Below are 19,502 nucleotides of genomic sequence, written 5' to 3' on the forward strand. Positions count from 1 at the left end.
AGAGACAGCGTCCCCCCCACACTGAGTGTGTTTATATCCCAGAGACAGTGTCCCCCCCCCCACTGAGTGTGTTTATATCCCAGAGACAGTGTCCCCCCCCCCACTGAGTGTGTTTATATCCCAGAGACAGTGTGTCCTCCCCCCCCCCCACTGAGTGTGTTTATGTCCCAGAGACAGTTCCCCCCCCCCCACTGAGTGTGTTTATATCCCAGAGACAGTGTCCCCCCCCCCACTGAGTGTGTTTATATCCCAGAGACAGTGTCCCCACCCACCCACTGAGTGTGTTTATATCCCAGAGACAGTGCCCCCCCCCCCACTGAGTGTGTTTATATCCCAGAGACAGTGTCCCCCCCCCCCCACTGAGTGTGTTTATATCCCAGAGACAGTGTCCCCCCCCCCCCACTGAGTGTGTTTATATCCCAGAGACAGTGTCCCCCCCCCCACTGAGTGTGTTTATATCCCAGAGACAGTGTCCCCCCCCCACTGAGTGTGTTTATATCCCAGAGACAGTGTCCCCCCCCCACTGAGTGTGTTTATATCCCAGAGACAGTGTCCCCCCCCCCACTGAGTGTGTTTATATCCCAGAGACAGTGTCCCCCCCCCCCACTGAGTGTGTTTATATCCCAGAGACAGTGTCCCCCCCCCCCCCCACTGAGTGTGTTTATATCCCAGAGACAGTGTCCCCCCCCCCCCACTGAGTGTGTTTATATCCCAGAGACAGTGTCTCCCCCCCCCACTGAGTGTGTTTATATCCCAGAGACAGTGTCCCCCCCCCACTGAGTGTGTTTATATCCCAGAGACAGTGTCCCCCCCCCCACTGAGTGTGTTTATATCCCAGAGACAGTGTCCCCCCCCCCCACTGAGTGTGTTTATATCCCAGAGACAGTGTCTCCCCCCCCCCACTGAGTGTGTTTATATCCCAGAGACAGTGTTCCCCCCCCCCACTGAGTGTGTTTATATCCCAGAGACAGTGTCCCCCCCCCACTGAGTGTGTTTATATCCCAGAGACAGTGTCCCCCCCCCACTGAGTGTGTTTATATCCCAGAGACAGTGTCCCCCCCCCAGTGAGTGTGTTTATATCCCAGAGACAGTGTCCCCCCCCCCCACTGAGTGTGTTTATATCCCAGAGACAGTGTCCCCCCCCCCACTGAGTGTGTTTATATCCCAGAGACAGTGTCCCCCCCCCACCGAGTGTGTTTATATCCCAGAGACAGTGTCCCCCCCCCCCCACTGAGTGTGTTTATATCCCAGAGACAGTGTCTCCCCCCCACTGAGTGTGTTTATATCCCAGAGACAGTGTCCCCCCCCCCACTGAGTGTGTTTATATCCCAGAGACAGTGTCCCGTCCCCCCCACTGAGTGTGTTTATATCCCAGAGACAGTGTCCCCCCCCCACTGAGTGTGTTTATATCCCAGAGACAGTGTCCCCCCCCCCCCACTGAGTGTGTTTATATCCCAGAGACAGTGTGTCCTCCCCCCCCACTGAGTGTGTTTATATCCCAGAGACAGTGTCCCGTCCCCCCCACTGAGCGTGTTTATATCCCAGAGAATGTGTCCCCCCCCCCCCACTGAGTGTGTTTATATCCCAGAGACAGTGTCCCCACCCACCCACTGAGTGTGTTTATATCCCAGAGACAGTGTCCCGTCCCCCCCACTGAGCGTGTTTATATCCCAGAGACAGTGTCCCCCCCCCACTGAGCGTGGTTATATCCCAGAGACAGTGTGTCCTCCCCCCCCCACTGAGTGTGTTTATATCCCAGAGACAGTGTCCCCCCCCCACTGAGTGTGTTTATATCCCAGACAGTGTCCCCCCCCCCCCCACTGAGTGTGTTTATATCCCAGAGACAGTGTCCCCCCCCCACTGAGTGTGTTTATATCCCAGAGACAGTGTCCCCCCCCCCACCACTGAGTGTGTTTATATCCCAGAGACAGTCCCCCCCCCACTGAGTGTGTTTATATCCCAGAGACAGTGTCCCCCCCCCCCACTGAGTGTGTTTATATCCCAGAGACAGTGTCCCGTCCCCCCCACTGAGTGTGTTTATATCCCAGAGACAGTGTTCCCCCCCCCCACTGAGTGTGTTTATATCCCAGAGACAGTGTCCCCCCCCCCCCACTGAGTGTGTTTATATCCCAGAGACAGTGTCCCGTCCCCCCCACTGAGTGTGTTTATATCCCAGAGACAGTGTCCCCCCCCACCACTGAGTGTGTTTATATCCCAGAGACAGTGTCTCCACCCACCCACTGAGTGTGTTTATATCCCAGAGACAGTGTGTCCTCCCCCCCCCACTGAGTGTGTTTATATCCCAGAGACAGTGCCCCCCCCCCACTGAGTGTGTTTATATCCCAGAGACAGTGTCCCGTCCCCCCCACTGAGTGTGTTTATATCCCAGAGACATTGTTCCCCCCCCCCCACTGAGTGTGTTTATATCCCAGAGACAGTGCCCCCCCCCCCACTGAGTGTGTTTATATCCCAGAGACAGTGTCCCCCCCCCACTGAGTGTGTTTATATCCCAGAGACAGTGTCCCCCCCCCCACTGAGTGTGTTTATATCCCAGAGACAGTGTCCCCCCCCCGAGTGTGTTTATATCCCAGAGACAGTGTCCCCCCCCCACTGAGTGTGTTTATATCCCAGAGACAGTGTCCCGTCCCCCCCACTGAGTGTGTTTATATCCCAGAGACAGTGCCCCCCCCCCACTGAGTGTGTTTATATCCCAGAGACAGTGTCCCCCCCCCCCCCACTGAGTGTGTTTATATCCCAGAGACAGTGTCCCGTCCCCCCCACTGAGTGTGTTTATATCCCAGAGACAGTGTCCCCCCCCCCACTGAGTGTGTTTATATCCCAGAGACAGTGTCCCGTCCCCCCCACTGAGTGTGATTATATCCCAGAGACAGTGTCCCCACCCACCCACTGAGTGTGTTTATATCCCAGAGACAGTGCCCCCCCCCACTGAGTGTGTTTATATCCCAGAGACAGTGTCCCCCCCCCCCCACTGAGTGTGTTTATATCCCAGAGACAGTGTCCCCACCCACCCACTGAGTGTGTTTATATCCCAGAGACAGTGTCGTCCCCCCCACTGAGTGTGTTTATATCCCAGAGACAGTGTCCCGTCCCCCCCACTGAGTGTGTTTATATCCCAGAGACAGTGTCCCCACCCACCCACTGAGTGTGTTTATATCCCAGAGACAGTGCCCCCCCCCCACTGAGTGTGTTTATATCCCAGAGACAGTGTCCCCCCCCCCACTGAGTGTGTTTATATCCCAGAGACAGTGTCCCCACCCACCCACTGAGTGTGTTTATATCCCAGAGACAGTGTCCCCCCCCCCCCACTGAGTGTGTTTATATCCCAGAGACAGTGTCGTCCCCCCCACTGAGTGTGTTTATATCCCAGAGACAGTGTCCCCACCCACCCACTGAGTGTGTTTATATCCCAGAGACAGTGCCCCCCCCCCCACTGAGTGTGTTTATATCCCAGAGACAGTGTCCCCCCCCCACTGAGTGTGTTTATATCCCAGAGACAGTGTCCCCACCCACCCACTGAGTGTGTTTATATCGCAGAGACAGTGTCGTCCCCCCCACTGAGTGTGTTTATATCCCAGAGACAGTGTGTCCTCCCCCCCCACTGAGTGTGTTTATATCCCAGAGACAGTGCCCCCCCCCCCCACTGAGTGTGTTTATATCCCAGAGACAGTGTCGTCCCCCCCACTGAGTGTGTTTATATCCCAGAGACAGTGTGTCCTCCCCCCCCCCACTGAGTGTGTTTATATCCCAGAGACAGTGCCCCCCCCACCCCACCCCACTGAGTGTGTTTATATCCCAGAGACAGTGTCGTCCCCCCCACTGAGTGTGTTTATATCCCAGAGACAGTGTCCCCACCCACCCACTGAGTGTGTTTATATCCCAGAGACAGTGCTCCCCCCCCACTGAGTGTGTTTATATCCCAGAGACAGTGTCCCCCCCCCCCCACTGAGTGTGTTTATATCCCAGAGACAGTGTCCCCACCCACCCACTGAGTGTGTTTATATCCCAGAGACAGTGTCGTCCCCCCCCACTGAGTGTGTTTATATCCCAGAGACAGTGTGTCCTCCCCCCCCCACTGAGTGTGTTTATATCCCAGAGACAGTGCCCCCCCCCCACTGAGTGTGTTTATATCCCAGAGACAGTGTCGTCCCCCCCACTGAGTGTGTTTATATCCCAGAGACAGTGTGTCCTCCCCCCCCCACTGAGTGTGTTTATATCCCAGAGACAGTGCCCCCCCCCCCCACCCCACCCCACTGAGTGTGTTTATATCCCAGAGACAGTGTCCCCCCCCCACTGAGTGTGTTTATATCCCAGAGACAGTGTCCCGTCCCCCCCACTGAGTGTGTTTATATCCCAGAGACAGTGTCCCCCCCCCCCACTGAGTGTGTTTATATCCCAGAGACAGTGTCCCGTCCCCCCCACTGGGTGTGTTTATATCCCAGAGACAGTGTCCCCACCCACCCACTGAGTGTGTTTATATCCCAGAGACAGTGCCCCCCCCACTGAGTGTGTTTATATCCCAGAGACAGTGTCCCCCCCCCCCCACTGAGTGTGTTTATATCCCAGAGACAGTGTCCCCACCCACCCACTGAGTGTGTTTATATCCCAGAGACAGTGTCGTCCCCCCCACTGAGTGTGTTTATATCCCAGAGACAGTGTGTCCTCCCCCCCCCACTGAGTGTGTTTATATCCCAGAGACAGTGCCCCCCCCCCCACTGAGTGTGTTTATATCCCGGAGACAGTGTCGTCCCCCCCACTGAGTGTGTTTATATCCCAGAGACAGTGTGTCCTCCCCCCCCCACTGAGTGTGTTTATATCCCAGAGACAGTGTGTCCTCCCCCCCCCACTGAGTGTGTTTATATCCCAGAGACAGTGTCCCCCCCCCCCCCCACTGAGTGTGTTTATATCCCAGAGACAGTGTCCCCCCCACTGAGTGTGTTTATATCCCAGAGACCGTGTCCCCGCCCCCCCCCCCGAGTGTGTGTTCCTTTCCAGAGCGGAAGAGGCGGCGCATGCGCAGTGCGCACCGGAGCGGCTGCTAGGTGACGGGTCCGCGGATTCAATCGAATTCCATCCGTCCGTTTATCGGGTTGTCACCGGCCGCTCTCTTACTCCGTCCTCCGTAACGCACCCTCCGCTGTCGGGATGTATGATCCGGACGAGGGCGAGGGTGAGTGCAGAGCTTCACGTTTGAATCGGCGGGTTTGCGATGCTCTGGGTTGGGGGAGGACTGAAAATGGCGGCGGCCCGGGGGCTGGACCTGGAACCGGGGTTGGGAGCCCGAGCAGGGGCCTGGCTCTGGTCGAGGCCTCCCTCCCAGCTGTGCCGCTAATCTAGAGACGGCTTGTTAAAAGAGGAAACTTGAGCAATGCAGACTGAAGTGTCTGGTCTGCAGAATGATGCATAATATAAATAGTTTTGGATGCATGTCGGGTTTTCAAACTATGTCAACATTGTCAGTCAGCTGTGGCGCAGAGGGTCAACACTCTTCTTGCTTCTACATTCAGGAGCCCCTAGGATCAGTTCCCGCTCCAGGGCCATTCGTGCAGCACTGAGACAGTGCTACATTGTCAGGAGCTCCTGTCGTTTAGATGCAATGAGACCTGCCTGCAGTACAGTGGGTAGCACAGTTGCTTCACAGCTCCAGGGTCCCAGGTTTGATTCCCGCTTGGGTCACTGTCGGTGCGGAGTCTGCACGTTCTCCCCGTGTCTGCGTGGGTTTCCTTCTACAAGTCCCAAAAGAGGTGAATTGGACATTCTGAATTCTCCCTCTGTGCACCCGAACAGGAGCCGGAGTGTGGCAATTAGGGGATTTTCACAGTAACTCATTGCAATGTTCATGTAAGCCTACTTGTGACGATAATAAAGGTGATTATTATTGAATTGTTTTTTGGAGCCAGCTGGGAGGTTGCCGCCACCACCGGGCTCGTGGTGCACCTTGTCGGCGAGAGTGGCAGCGGTGATGTCACCAACACCCCCAAGCTCGTTCCTTTACAGGACGCCATCTCCATCCTCTTCCATGCCGCCCCCTCTCCCTCCATCACCCACTTGAGGATCATCGCCACATTTGCTGCCCAGTAGTAGCTCCCTAGGTTTGGCAGCGCCAACCCTCCTCGGTCCCTACTGCGTTCCAGGAACCCTCTCCTTACCCTCGGGGTCCTATTCGCCCACAGAAACCCCATAATACTCGTACCTACTCTCTTAAAAAAGGTCTGGGGTTACTGTCTGGGTGGAATTTGCACTTTCTCCCCGTGTCTGTGGGTTTCCTCTGGGTGCTGCGGTTTGCTCCCTGAGTCCAAAGAAGTGCAGGTTAGGTGGATTGGCCATGCTAAATTGCCCTTCATGTCCAAAAGGTTACGTGGGGATGGTGTAGGTGTAAGTAGGGCGCTCTTCAAGGGCCGGTGCAGACTTGATGGCTCAAATGGCCTCCTTCTGCACTGTAAATTGTGTGATTAGGACCTGTTGTGCTCAAATAGGCTCCTGTGTTTCTTGTATTACAATAGTGTCTGTAAAATGCTTTTGACTTTTCTGAGGCATGTGCTATATGAATAGAACCATAGAATTGCTACATGGCAGAAGGAGGCATTTGGCCCATCGAGTCTGCACCCACCCTCTGAAAGAGCACACTACCTAGGCCTACTCCTGTCTATCCCCGTAACTCCACCAAACCTGCATAAATTTGGACTGTGGGAGGAAGCAGGAATACCCGGAGGAAACCTACGCAGAGACTGGGAGAACAAATAACCCTGATCCTACCCCCCCCCCCCCCCCCCTCCCCAATATCCCTTTAGCCCCAAGAGCTATATCTAATTCCTTCTTGAAATTAAAAACAATTTTGGCCTCAACTACTTTCTGTAGTAGCAAATTCCACAGATTCACCATTCTCTGGGTGAAGAAATTTCTCCTCACCTCAGTCCTAAATGATTTATCCCTTATCCTCAAACTATGACCCCTAGTTCTGGACTGTCCTACCATCGGGAAAATTCTTTTTGAATCTACTCTGTCTAATCCTGTTAGAATGTTGTAAGTTTCTATGAGATCCCCTCTCACTCTTTTAAACTCCAATAAATATAATCCTTTTTTTTTCCAATCTTGGCCAGTCCCACCCCCCTCCACCACACCTCTGCCTCTGTAGCAGGGTCCTTCCAACCCTCGGCAACTTCCCCGCCCATACAGAGGCCGAAATGATGGTGACCAATTTCCGAAAAAGGGCCTTTGGTGTAAAGATTGGGAGAGCCTGAAAGATAAACAAGAACCTCAGCATAATATTCATTTTCACCACTTGGACCCTCCCCGCCAACGTCAACTGCAGAGTCCTCTTAAGATCCTCCCTGGCTTCCTCCACCAGTTTCGGTCCACTTATGGAGCCCCGTCCATTCTCTCACTACCTGAATCCCCAAATACCTAAACCTATCCCTCGCTACCGTAAATGGCACCCCCCCCCTAAATTTGCCCACTGTCCCGGCTCATTCATGTAGGGAAAACCTTGCTTTTCCCTACATTCAGTTTATACCCAGAGAACCCTGCAAACCTCCCCAGCAGGCCCATAATCCTTCCCATATTCTCCAGCGGATCCGAAACATACTGCAACAGGCCAAGGGCATAGAGTGACACCCGATACTCCCTCTATCTCCTCATAATCCGCTGCCACTCCGCCGACCCCCTGAGAGCCATCGCCAACAGCTCTAAGGCCAGCACAAACTGTAACGGTGATAGCGGGCACCCCTGCCTCGTTCCCCTGCGTAAGTCAAAGCTCTGCGAACTCATATTATTTGGCCTGACACTCGCCTTTGGTGCCACATACAGCAACCTCACCCATGTCTGCCACAAATCTCGGCCCAAACCTTCCCAAAACCTCGAACAAGTATCGCCGCTCCACCCGATCAAATGCCTTCTCTGTGTTTATGGACAACACCATCTCTGGTACCAGAACCCCTGACAGATTCATCACTACATTCAACAGTCGTCTTATATTACTTGCGAGCTGCCTGCCCTTCACAAAGCCTGTTTGATCATCTGTAACCACCTCCGGGACACAATCCTCCATCCTCCCCGCCAACAATACTTGCCTTAAATAAAATAATTTTCCCCCGGACCACTGCCTTCAGTGCTTCCCAGAAAATGGCCGCTGACACCGCCCCATTCTGATTCAACTCCAAATACTCCTTACTCACCTCCCGCACCTTATCACAAAAACCTTGATCCGCCAACAAACCCGAATCTAACCTCCACCCCGGCCTCTGCACTCGTCCCAATCTAAACCGAATCTCCAGCCAGTGGGGTGCATGGTCCGAGATATCTATCCCCGCATACTTTGTCTCCTCCACCCGAACCAAAACCCCCCGACTCACTACAAAGTAATCAATGCTCAAATACACCGTATAGACGTGTAAAAAGAAGGAATACTCCTTTCCCGTAATAGCCTCCCCGAACAGGCGCCGGAATGTGGCGACTAGGGGCTTTTCACAGTAATTTCATTTGAAGCCTACTTGTGACAATAAGCGATTTTCATTTCATTTTCATTTCCACCTGGGTTCTGAAAGCGCCATGGATCCACCATATCAATCCTCCGTAAACCCCCAACTCCCTTGGAATTTGCACCCTACCTATCGACCTGGGGAGCGACCTATCCACCCTCGGCTCTAGGACACAGTTAAAATCTCCTCCCATGATCAACTGGTGCGTGGCCAAATCCGGGATCGCTACCCCCTCATCAAACCCACATCATTCTAATTTGGGGGCATACATATTTACCAACACCACCGACTCCCACTCCAATATCACAATCACGTATCTCCCACCAGGATCCCTCACCTCCTTCGCACTTCCAAATCCCATTTTCTTGCTCATTAAAATCGCCACTCCCCTCCTTTTCGAATCAAACCCCGAGTGAAAAACCTGCCCCCCCCCCTTAATCTAACCTGGTCCTTCACACTGAGGTGCTTCTCCTGCAGAAAGACCAACCCCGCTTTCAAGCTCCTGAGTTGTGCGAATACCTACGACCCTTTAACTGGCCCATTCAATCCCCGGACTTTCCACGTTACCAGCCTTACGGAGGCATATTCCTCTGATTCCCCCCTACCGTCCGTCATCTTCCCCATTTAACTCCCGCCCCCTTAATTCCACCCTGTACCTAGCCTATCCCAATTGACCCCCTTCTCTGCCCCTGACCATGTCACCTCTCAGCCCCCCCTCCCCCCGGGCCACCCCTCTCGGCCTTCTACCCCACCACCTCACTTCTGTTCCCAGCCTCACCTGCTATCATAACAGCCCCTGCCCAAAGGCACCTTACAATGACCTCCCCTCCCCCTACTCAGCTCAAGGAGAAGGCTCCCTACTGACCTTGTGCTCCCCCACCCAAAGATGTCGCCTGAATCCCAGGCCGCCTCCCCCAAAAGCAAAGAAACAAATGCTAAATACAAACAGTCCGATAAAACAGGAGGTGGGGATGGGAACATCCATCCCCCACATAAACTTTTCACCCCTTACAATATTCATTCACCTGAGGAAGGAGCAGCGCTCCGAAAGCTAGTGACATCGAAACAAACCTGTTGGACTTTAACCTGGTGTTGTAAAACTTCTTACTGTGCTCACCCCAGTCCAACGCCGGCATCTCCACATCATGACAATCCCAACAGCAAACAATAAACCCAAAAAATGACCCCCTCCAAATCGGAGGGGACGAAAATCCCCCAATCCGTACCCCAGGTTCGAATATGTTCCCAACCATTACAAAGTGCCAGCACCCCGGTTCTCAAACATTGTCCACTCAGTTCTCCCCCAGTTTATGCTCCTTAATGAAGTCTTCAACCGTTTTTGGGGTCTCGTAATAATGCTCCCAGCTTCCGAACGTCGCCCATACTTTCGCAGGGTAGAGCACCCCACACCTGATCTGTTGCCGATACAGCACCGCCTGGCCTTGCTGAACCTTGCCTGCCGCTTCACCAACACTGCTCTGATGTCCATATAAATTCGGACCTTGTTCCCTTCCCACTCGCGTACTTCTCCCTGGCCCGACGCCAAATATTCTTTCTCCGCAAATATGTGGAGTCTCGCGATCACCGCCGGCAGCGCTTCCCCAGCTCTAGGCTTCTGGCTCAGGGACCTATGTGCTCGGTTCACTTCAGGGGCCTTATCTAATACCCTTTCCTCCACCAGCATCTTTGAGACGTACCTCGTGGCACTCTCACCTTCCACTCCTTCAGACAGGCCCACTATTCGCAGATTCTGCCTTCTCGAGGTATCCTGCTCCTCCACCTTTGCCTTCAACGTTTTACACAGGTCCTCTAGGAGCTCCGCCTTCAGAGCCACCACACGATCGCTGTGGTCCGAGATTACTCCTTCGATCTCCCAAAATTGCGACCCTTGCACCTCCAAACACTTCTCCATCTGTTCCAGCGAACTCTTCAGGGATGCCACAGCTCCTTTGATGGCCTTCGAGCGATCCTCCCGCATTTCCTTCCTCTGCTGGTGGAATTCCTCCTTAATAAACGCCATCAACTGCTCCAGCTGGGGCCTTCCACCTTGTACCAACCCTTCCCCCACAGCCATCCTTACACTGGATGCTACAGTGCAGGTTTCCTCCAACTCTTTGGCCAGGTCTCTCACCGTCTTCTGCCGGGTTTGGTAACCAGCGGACATACCACCCCCGGTGAAACTACTCCTCCAACCTTCACCTCTGCCTTTTCATCAAAATTCCACCCAATATCGGATGAAAAAAACTCTTTCCTCTGCCTTCAAGCAGAAGCTACTCTGTGTGCGACCACTCACACCATGGCTGCCACCGGAAGTCGTTCATAAACATGTATAACTCTCTTCCCTAACATGTTCCAGTGAATCTATTCTGTGTCTACGCTATGTCTTTAATGTCTTTCCAGTAGTGTGGATACCCAAAATGCCTTGCAGGCTGTAACCTGGGCCGTACCAATGTTTTGTACAAATTTTATCTTGTTATTTTTTATTCTTGTGCTCCATACTCCTATTTATAAAACTCAAAATAGCGTTTTTTTTTGATGGCTACATCTACTAGTACTTTCAAGGCATTATGTATTTGAACTCTTGGTCTCTTTGTTCATCTGTATCACAGAATCCCTACTGTGCAAAAGGCGGCCATTCGGCCCAATAAGTCTACACCAACCCACCGAAAGAGCACTCTATCCTCGGCCCACTCCAGTATTTTTTCATTGCGTATAAACTCCCATTCTTTGTTCTTTTCCCCAAAAAGTCTAAACTCTCATTTATCCAGTTTAATCAGCTATTTTGTCAAGCTTTCTGTATTTTCCTGGTGTCTTTGTCTGCATGCTATGTGCCAAACCACCTAGTTTTGGGCCATCAGCAGATTTTGAGATTGTGATTTGGACTTTGGAACACATTTATATACTGAGAGCAAAAGTGGACCCATCGCTGATCCATAGTCTAATCCATTTCCAACCTCCCTCCAATTCAAGCCATAGATGCTGAAGTCCCCCACAGCAGTGAAGTGCTGGTACACAGAGATTTCACTGGTGTCTCTGGAGCACACCTTAGTGTTTCTGTAGCAATGCTTTGTTTACTTGGACTACTCCAGTGGGCTACTGCTCCACAGTCCAGCTGAAATTTCAGGTCTTTTTGTGTGTTGCAATCTGCAGTTTTGCCATCTGATGAGGGGGTGAGCAAATAGCCAGATGAGGAGGGGAAGAGGGTTCAGCCGACACAAGGAATACTATCAGTAGTAAAGGTAAATATAGGTCAATTGTTATGAGTGATTTATACAGCACATATTCTGTAAATGCTGCATCCCTTAGTTCTTTGAGTAGGAGCAAAACCTGGAATGGTAGGCTGCCAATGTATGGCTTGGCCCTGTTAGGTGGATTATTGCCTCCCGGTGTGTGGTTGCAGTAACTTTGTAACAGTTGGAGCCATATTGAGCTCAGTGACTGGTCAATGCTGCCTACTCCCTGACACTATTACTAGAAGAATCCAATAGCAGTGGGTTTTATAAAAAGAGGACGCCATCTCATCAGGTCCTTCTCTTACTCTTCATCCCTGGTGCTTTGTGCCCAGCTACATGATCTGCTACTGTAGGAATGCCGTCCATAGTTTGACTCTGATGTAAACCAAATCCCCCAAGTGTGCCCCATTCCAGCTGCAGACCATTAATTGAAGCACCATGTTCCCAAAAGTACTGTACAGAGTGGGTGCCTTTTTTCTATGCTTCAGTATCTTACTACATGACTGTGAAGATGTTGCTTGCTGCAGAGCTGAGTTCTCCTTCCTGGATACTGGGGGCATCCGGCTGCATATTCTCCACCAGATGCTGCAGTCTGCTTATTGAAATGTATGTGCAAAAAGAAAACTTCCTGATCCTGCATTAGCACCTGTTTGAAGGCAGGTCCAGCACAATGCCAATCTCTTGCTCAAACAGCTGAAATGCAGCATTTGCTCATAGCTTGGCCTAATTTTATTTTCTTCCCCCGTCTCCATTTCCTTCTCTTGGGATGTGCTGGCAAAATCATTGTTTAAAATGTATGAACGATAACATTCATTTGGTTTCCTTAGGATGGACTAATGAGGAAAGTATAAAGAAAATTAACCTCAAGTCTAGAAAACAGGTATTTTGGGATGGGGGAACCTCTAAAATAATTAAACAACTGACCAGCATTCCTAGGGTATGCTGCTTCATAATATTAGCTCTAAGTTGTTAGTAGAATCCTCAGTAGACCGAGAGGAACTTATCTCACCTGCCTGTCCCCATTGCCCTCCCTCCATCTCTCACCCATCTTGTGAGCATTCTGTTATCTTTTCCCCTCTGTGTATTCTTGCTCAAATTACACCACCCAACACAATGTGACATTTGGTGTTTTCTCCTAACTGCAGTGCCAGCAATGAAATTGTGGTGGGCATTGAATGGTTACGATTGCTGCTTTTGCAATCACTTGTTGGTAATGAGCTGAATATTTTATATTGTTGTGCGATATGGTGACTTACTGACGTGAAAATTGAGAATCTGTTACTATTTGATTTCAAGATACACAATATGATGAAGATGATGATGAAATCACCCCAGATTTGTGGCAGGAGGCATGTTGGATTGTTATCAGGTAAATAAAGTATCTGTTGGACTTGGACCAAAATAAATGACTATAAAACAACCAGCTTTGATAAAGGGTCATATGGACTCGAAACGTTAGCTCGTTTCTCTCCTTACAGATGCTGCCAGACCTGATGAGATTTTCCAGCATTTTCTTTTTGGGTTTTGCGATTCCAGCATCCACAGTAATTTGCTTTTACATGAAACAACTGTATTTTGTAAAATGATCTACTGTCAGTTTGTTTGCATAATATTCTGAAATTGCTGGTAAGAACTGGTATTCAAAAGCAATAGTGCGGGGGGGATAGAGCATAGGGTGTCCTTGTATGCCGTTGACTTGCTGTTATACGTGTTGGAACCGACTGTGTCGATAGGGGGAATATTGGAGCTGCTTCGAGTGTTTGGGGCTATCTCGGGGTACAAACTAAATCTAGACAAGAGTGAGTATTTTGCGGTGCCGGGGGTGGGGGCAGGGGTGGGGGGGGCTGCCATTCCGTAGGGCAGGGACTCACTTTAGGTCCCTGGGGGTGCAGGTTGCCCGGGAGTGAGGGGGGCTCCGCAGGTACAACATTTCTAGTTTGGTGGGGAGAGTGAAAGCTGATCTGGCAAAGTGGGATGGTCTCCCTCTGTCACTGGCGGGTCTGGTACAGGCGGTTAAAATGAACGTGTTGCCGCGATTTCTGTTTATTTTTCAATGCCTGCTGATTTTCCTGCCAAAGGCTTTTTTCAGAGAGATTGAGGGAAGGATTACATCGTTCATATGGGGAGGGAAGGTGGCCAGAGTTAGAAAGGTTCTGCTACAGAGGGGAAGGCAGGCAGGGGGTTTAGGTCTTCCAAACCTAATGCATTACTACTGGGCGGCGAATGTGGAGAAGGTGCGGAGCTGGGTCAGAGAGGTTGATTCCCAGTGGGTCAGAATGGAGGACAGTTTGTGCAGGGGGTCGGGATTGAAAGCACGAGCACCAGCGCCGCTCCCGATGGCCCCGGGGAAATACTCAGGGAGTCCAGTAATAATAGCTTCATTGAGAATTTGGAGGCAGTTTCGCCAACACTTTGGGTTGGGGGCAGGGTCAAGGGAAATGTCGATTCGGGGGAGCCACCGATATGAGCCAGGGAAGTGGGATGGAAATTTTCGGAAATGGGAGAAGAAGGGGATTAAGACACTAAAAGATTTGTTTCTTAGGGGTCGGTTTGCAGGATTGAAGGAGCTGGAAGGGTATGGGCTGGAGTGGGGGGAAATGTTTGGATACATGCAGGTTCGAGATTTTGCTAGAAAGGAGATACAGAGCTTCCCGGTGGAGCCGGCCTCCACATTGTTGGAGGAGGTGCTGACGACAGGGCGACTGGAGAAGGGGGTAGTGTCGGCGGTTTACGGAGCTATTTTGGAAGAGGAGAAGGCTCCACTGGAAGGGATCAAAGCAAAGTGGGAGGAAGAGTTGGGAGAGGATCTGGAGGAGGGGTTCTGGTGTGAGGTGCTCCGGAGAGTGAATGCCTCCACCTCGTGCACGAGGTTGGGGCTGATACAGCTGAAGGTGGTATACAGAGCACATCTCATGAGGATGAGCCGATTCTTTGAAGAAGTAGAAGATGTGTGTGAACGTTTTTTGGGGGGGGGGGGGGCGCTAATCACGTTGATATGTTTTGGTCCTGTCCAAAGCTAGAGGATTACTTGAAGGAGGTTTTTAGGGTAATTTCTAAAGTGGTGCACGTGAAACTGGACCCGGGCCCCAGGGAGGCCATATTCAGGGTGTTGGACCAGCCATGGTTGGAAACGGGTGCTGTTTTTTGAAAACTCACCACTATTCTTAGAAGTCCCCCTATACCAAAAAGGGCCGACATTCTAAATGGTGATCAGGGATTCTCACTCCCCGACTCCGATGCAAGCTTCAGTGGGTGCTGTTCAGGTCAAACTATATTTTCAAGTTATCCCCTGGTATAACCCATACCTTCACCGAAGATTTCATCTACTTAGTAGCATCGATCCTGGGTCCCGCATTGCTAAGTACGTAAAGTAGACTTTGGAATAACCACTGTTTCAGGTTAAAACTTTTAAGTTATTTTATTATATATATATTTTTTTATTTTTAAAAGATGCAATCACTGTCTTTACAGAAAAGTAAAAATATCTTGCTTCTGGATCCTTCTGGTTGGTTGAAGGGACCTTCAGGCCCAACTTGACAATCAATCTTCTTTAAAGTCTGGTCTTCTTTAGATGTATCAGCTATTTTAGCTCGGCTGCTATGCCCTGTCCATTTCCCATGGCCGAGCTGATTGTAATCTGAGTCTAGCTGCTTGTTCCCTCTCTGCTTCTCTCTCTCTCCCTCTGAGCTCTGGTTGTCGTTCTGGATCTGATCTTTCCTGCCCTGGTCGCGAGGTTTATATTTGCTTTCTAACAATTAAGTTTTTTGATGTTATTGTAAAGTAACTCTTATTTTCTTTGATTGTAAAAAGGAACTTTGATTTAAATAGTCTAATCCAACTAAGTATACATTTTGACATGACTTCATCTCATAGATCTGACTACATTGTGTCCTTTGTGGTGTTCAAAATGCTTTGGTTTCAAGAGGTGTTACTTTTAATTCCTGTCATTTCCATAGTTTTATTTTCCAATTGTGTCCTCAGCTCATAATTTTGACTTTGATTTTGGCTTTGAATTATGTTTCTCGTAGACTGAGAGCCTCCAGTTTTCTTTAATTTACCTGGTATTAGCAAATTTTCACACCTAGAACCTCATCCATTCTTTTCCAGATCCTTACTAAGTTAGTTACTTTCAATGAAGGTATGAGCCATTGTTTTTGGCTTCATTCAAAATCCTGTTTGTCTTGTTTGCTCAGCCTGCTTGACCAAGGCTATCTGCATTTTACAATCCTTCCCTGGCAGCTGCCCTTTGTGGGATCTTTCCCTGTATCCTATCATGTTTCTCTCAGACCAGATATTGCCAGACTTCCATGTTTCAAATGACACATCTTTCCAGATTATGAATTACAGTGCGTAGGCAGATGTTGTAGCCTTCGCCTCGTTGATTGCCCAAAGGCGGATCCTGATAGGTTGGAGAGCAACCTCTCCACCCTGTGCCCTGGTATGGCAGGGGGACCTGTTCGAATTCTTGATTCTTGAGAAGGTTTAGTTTGAACTGAGGGGAAGGATGGAGGGGTTCTACAACTCATGGGCATTATTCATTATGCACTTTCAAGAACTGGATATCATCAAACATTAGTTGGGGCGGGTGGGTGGGAGGGTTGGGCGGCGGGGGGGCTGTGTGTATTAATGGTGATGGTGGGTGATCCCTAATTCCTTTTTGTCATTTGTTTGTGTGAACATGCGGGCTAATGTTTGGGGTTTGGTGGGAGGATGGGATCATTGTTATTGATATGGGGATTGACATATTTGTTACTGATTATTGTTTATTGTTGGTGGGTGTAAATGTGGGAGAAAATGTGAAAAAGGAGGAGAATAAAAAATATAAAAAAAGAACTGGTATTCAAAACTATCCCTTGGTCAACATGGCTCAGGCTCAATCTGTTGCTACTCTGTCAGCATGGAGTGGTTCAGCTCAATTATCGATATTCATTAACCTTACCCGAGTTTGGTGGATTGTTGAGGATGAATCTTTCTTACTCTGCTGTAGTGGCTTTGACTATTAACCATATTGCCTGAGCTCGAACCTGCTTCAAATGTCAACATGGGCCATAAGAGCCAGGAGGCAGAAGAATAAAACATTTGAAATTCCACTTTTAATGCAACAATTTCGGAAGTTCCATTGCTTTTTGTGCATTTCCAATTATAATCTAGTTTTGTTGTATTTTCATACTTTGAAACTCCCACCTGGAAGCTAGTGTGATTGTTCAGAATCATAGAATCTCTCCAGTGCAGAAAGAGACTTTTCGGCCCGTTAAGCCTGTATTGATCCCCCGAAAGAGCACTCAGCCCAAGCCCACAATCCCATCCTATAACTAAGGGGCAATTTAGCATGGCCAATCTACCCAACCTTCTCATCTTCAGACAGTGTGAGGAAACCGGAGCACCCAGAAGAAATCCATGCAGATACAGAGAGAATGTGCAAACTCCACACCGACAGTCACCCAACGTCGGAATCGAACCTGGGTCCCTGACGCTGTGAGGCAGCAGTGCTAAACACTGTGGCGCTCTAGAGGTCAAGTTCCCTTCCAGTATTCAGTAACCCTCTTTTCTCCCCACCTGCCTCCTCCACCAAGGCATTCAATTGCTCTACTCTGTCATTGCCTGATCCACCTCACAAACCTTTCCAATCTACTTCTCGTGTTCAATCTCTGGTTCACTACTCTCTGGCCTACATTGTTATTCCCCTGACTTCCATTTATCTATCCTCTCCTGGCCTCTGATTTTCACCAGTCTTTCTGTGACTCCTTCCTTGATTGTGGCTTGATGGCAAAGGCTTACAGCCTTTTAATCTGGCTGGCAATGGCTGGAAAAATGAAAAAATAAATGTTAATCAGATCCTGCTGTTAAATTTATTGGATCTGAGAGAAACTGGGTTTCACAATTGCAGTATGGGCCCTCCCCAACCTCCTGGAGCTGGGTAAATGTTTTCCAGGTTCACTATAGACATCGCTTTATAGTGGAGTATAATTTTAACACATGACAGCCAATGCAAAATCATTCTTTAGAAAAGAAAACATGCCTTTATTATTTTTTGCCGACGATGACTGCATCCTATAGTGTAGTTTACCTTTGGGTGAACTACAATGTTCTTTAATTATAAGATGTTTGAGCTTGTGACTGCCATTAACTCTGTTTTCCCACAAATACTTTGACTTTTCATCTCCACTATTTTACCTTTAATTGATAATAACTATGTGGAAATGCTTCTGTATTACATTACAAAGCTGGTGGGAAGATAAATTGCAGGGTGATAAATGAAGAACTGTATGATGGATGAAGGAAGGATGAGTTTTTGACTGGGCAGGGGGAGGGGAAAATGGTTTAGCAATATTCTGCGCTTTCCCAAATAAATTTTAAGCCCCAGCATTTGAGTACTATTTTCTGGGAGTATGGTAAATGAGCCCCCTAAAAAGAAGGTTCTACTCAATCTGACTTTTAAATGAGAAAACTCAAAACTGAATTAGCTTTAAAAAGCTAGTTTAAACTGGAAAAAAAAAACCCTACTTGCCTATGAATTTGACCAGAAAGTATTTTACCATGTGGTGTTTTGATTCTCAGTAATAGGTTGGGTTGCCTTTACAACCTATTCTTTAAAAAATAATAATTAGGATATTTATTTTGCAGCTCATATTTTGATGAGAAAGGTTTGGTTCGGCAACAGTTGGATTCATTTGATGAATTCATCCAAATGTCAGTGCAGAGAATTGTGGAAGATGCTCCTCCAATAGATCTCCAAGCTGAAGCTCAACATACTACTGGGGAAGTAGAAGAGCCGGTAAGCAAACCCCCAGAAGAAAATGTACAATTATATTTTTAGTAGTTGAATTGCGCATATGTATAATACTTATTATTTTCGTGTTCCAGCCCAGGTTCTTACTAAAATTTGAACAGATCTATTTATCCAAACCAACACATTGGGAAAGGGATGGGGCACCATCTCCAATGATGCCAAATGAAGCTAGGTTGCGCAACCTTACGTAAGTTTCCTTGGATTCCTTGCAGAGATGGAGCCAATCTTTTTTCCAACTTTTCAAAATAGGTAAGGATTTGGTATGTTGCATCTTTGTTTTACAGGTATTCAGCACCTCTCTATGTAGATATCACAAAGACAGTGATTAAGGAGGGAGAGGAGCAGATGCAAACTCAGCATCAGAAGACGTTTATAGGAAAAATTCCTATCATGCTTCGATCCACCTATTGTCTTCTCAGCGGTTTGACGGATCGTGATCTCTGTGAGCTCAATGAGTGCCCACTGGACCCTGGTGGCTATTTCATCATCAATGGATCAGAAAAGGTACAGAATTTGCAGTTGCCTCATGAAGTATTTAGAAAAGTAAGGAATTTGTACAAATAATAATTGTTCTCATGAAAATTAAATTGCTTTGAGACATTCAATGTCTTAATGTGATCCAGGTGAGTACTAATGCGCGAGTCAGTTACATCGCTTTTTGTACAGTTCTTTTACAATTTGTATAATAATATGTAGGCACCCTGTATAAGGTGGGTTTATCGGGTAAGGGACTTGCTCTTTAATATAATTTTGAAGACAAGTAAACATGGGTGATGTCTGATTAACATTTTCCATTCATTATGTATTGATACACAAAGCACCTGTTGGCCTGGCTCCGAAAAACTCTCATAACTAATCAGGCATCATAAGGGCAGCACGGTGAGGTAGTGGATAGCACTGGAACTACGGCGCTGAGGACCTGGGTTTGAATCCTGGCCCTGGATCACTGTCCGTGTAAAGTTTGCACATTATCCCCGTGTCTGC

The 19,502-nt window shown here is 49.0% G+C and overlaps 1 protein-coding gene across 2 annotated transcripts in view; it reads left to right on the forward strand.

Moving 5' to 3' along the window:
• The first annotated feature begins 5,028 nt into the window (after positions 1-5,028).
• LOC140406352 (DNA-directed RNA polymerase II subunit RPB2-like) overlaps positions 5,029-19,502 on the forward strand; it is a 50,025-nt gene continuing 35,551 nt past the window's right edge. Inside the window, exons 1-6 of one of the 2 annotated variants that reach the window (XM_072494449.1) lie at positions 5,036-5,188; positions 11,646-11,734; positions 13,025-13,097; positions 18,353-18,503; positions 18,593-18,705; positions 18,803-19,022. In XM_072494449.1, the coding sequence (XP_072350550.1) occupies positions 18,417-18,503; positions 18,593-18,705; positions 18,803-19,022 (420 nt within the window). In that variant the 5' untranslated portion in view covers positions 5,036-5,188; positions 11,646-11,734; positions 13,025-13,097; positions 18,353-18,416. Of the gene's footprint in view, positions 5,189-11,645; positions 11,735-13,024; positions 13,098-18,352; positions 18,504-18,592; positions 18,706-18,802; positions 19,023-19,502 lie in introns of both variants that reach the window. The other variant, XM_072494448.1, reaches the window with a different exon arrangement.

The sequence above is a fragment of the Scyliorhinus torazame genome, unplaced genomic scaffold (assembly GCF_047496885.1).
Source record: "Scyliorhinus torazame isolate Kashiwa2021f unplaced genomic scaffold, sScyTor2.1 scaffold_488, whole genome shotgun sequence".
Classification (NCBI taxonomy): Eukaryota; Metazoa; Chordata; class Chondrichthyes; order Carcharhiniformes; family Scyliorhinidae; genus Scyliorhinus; species Scyliorhinus torazame.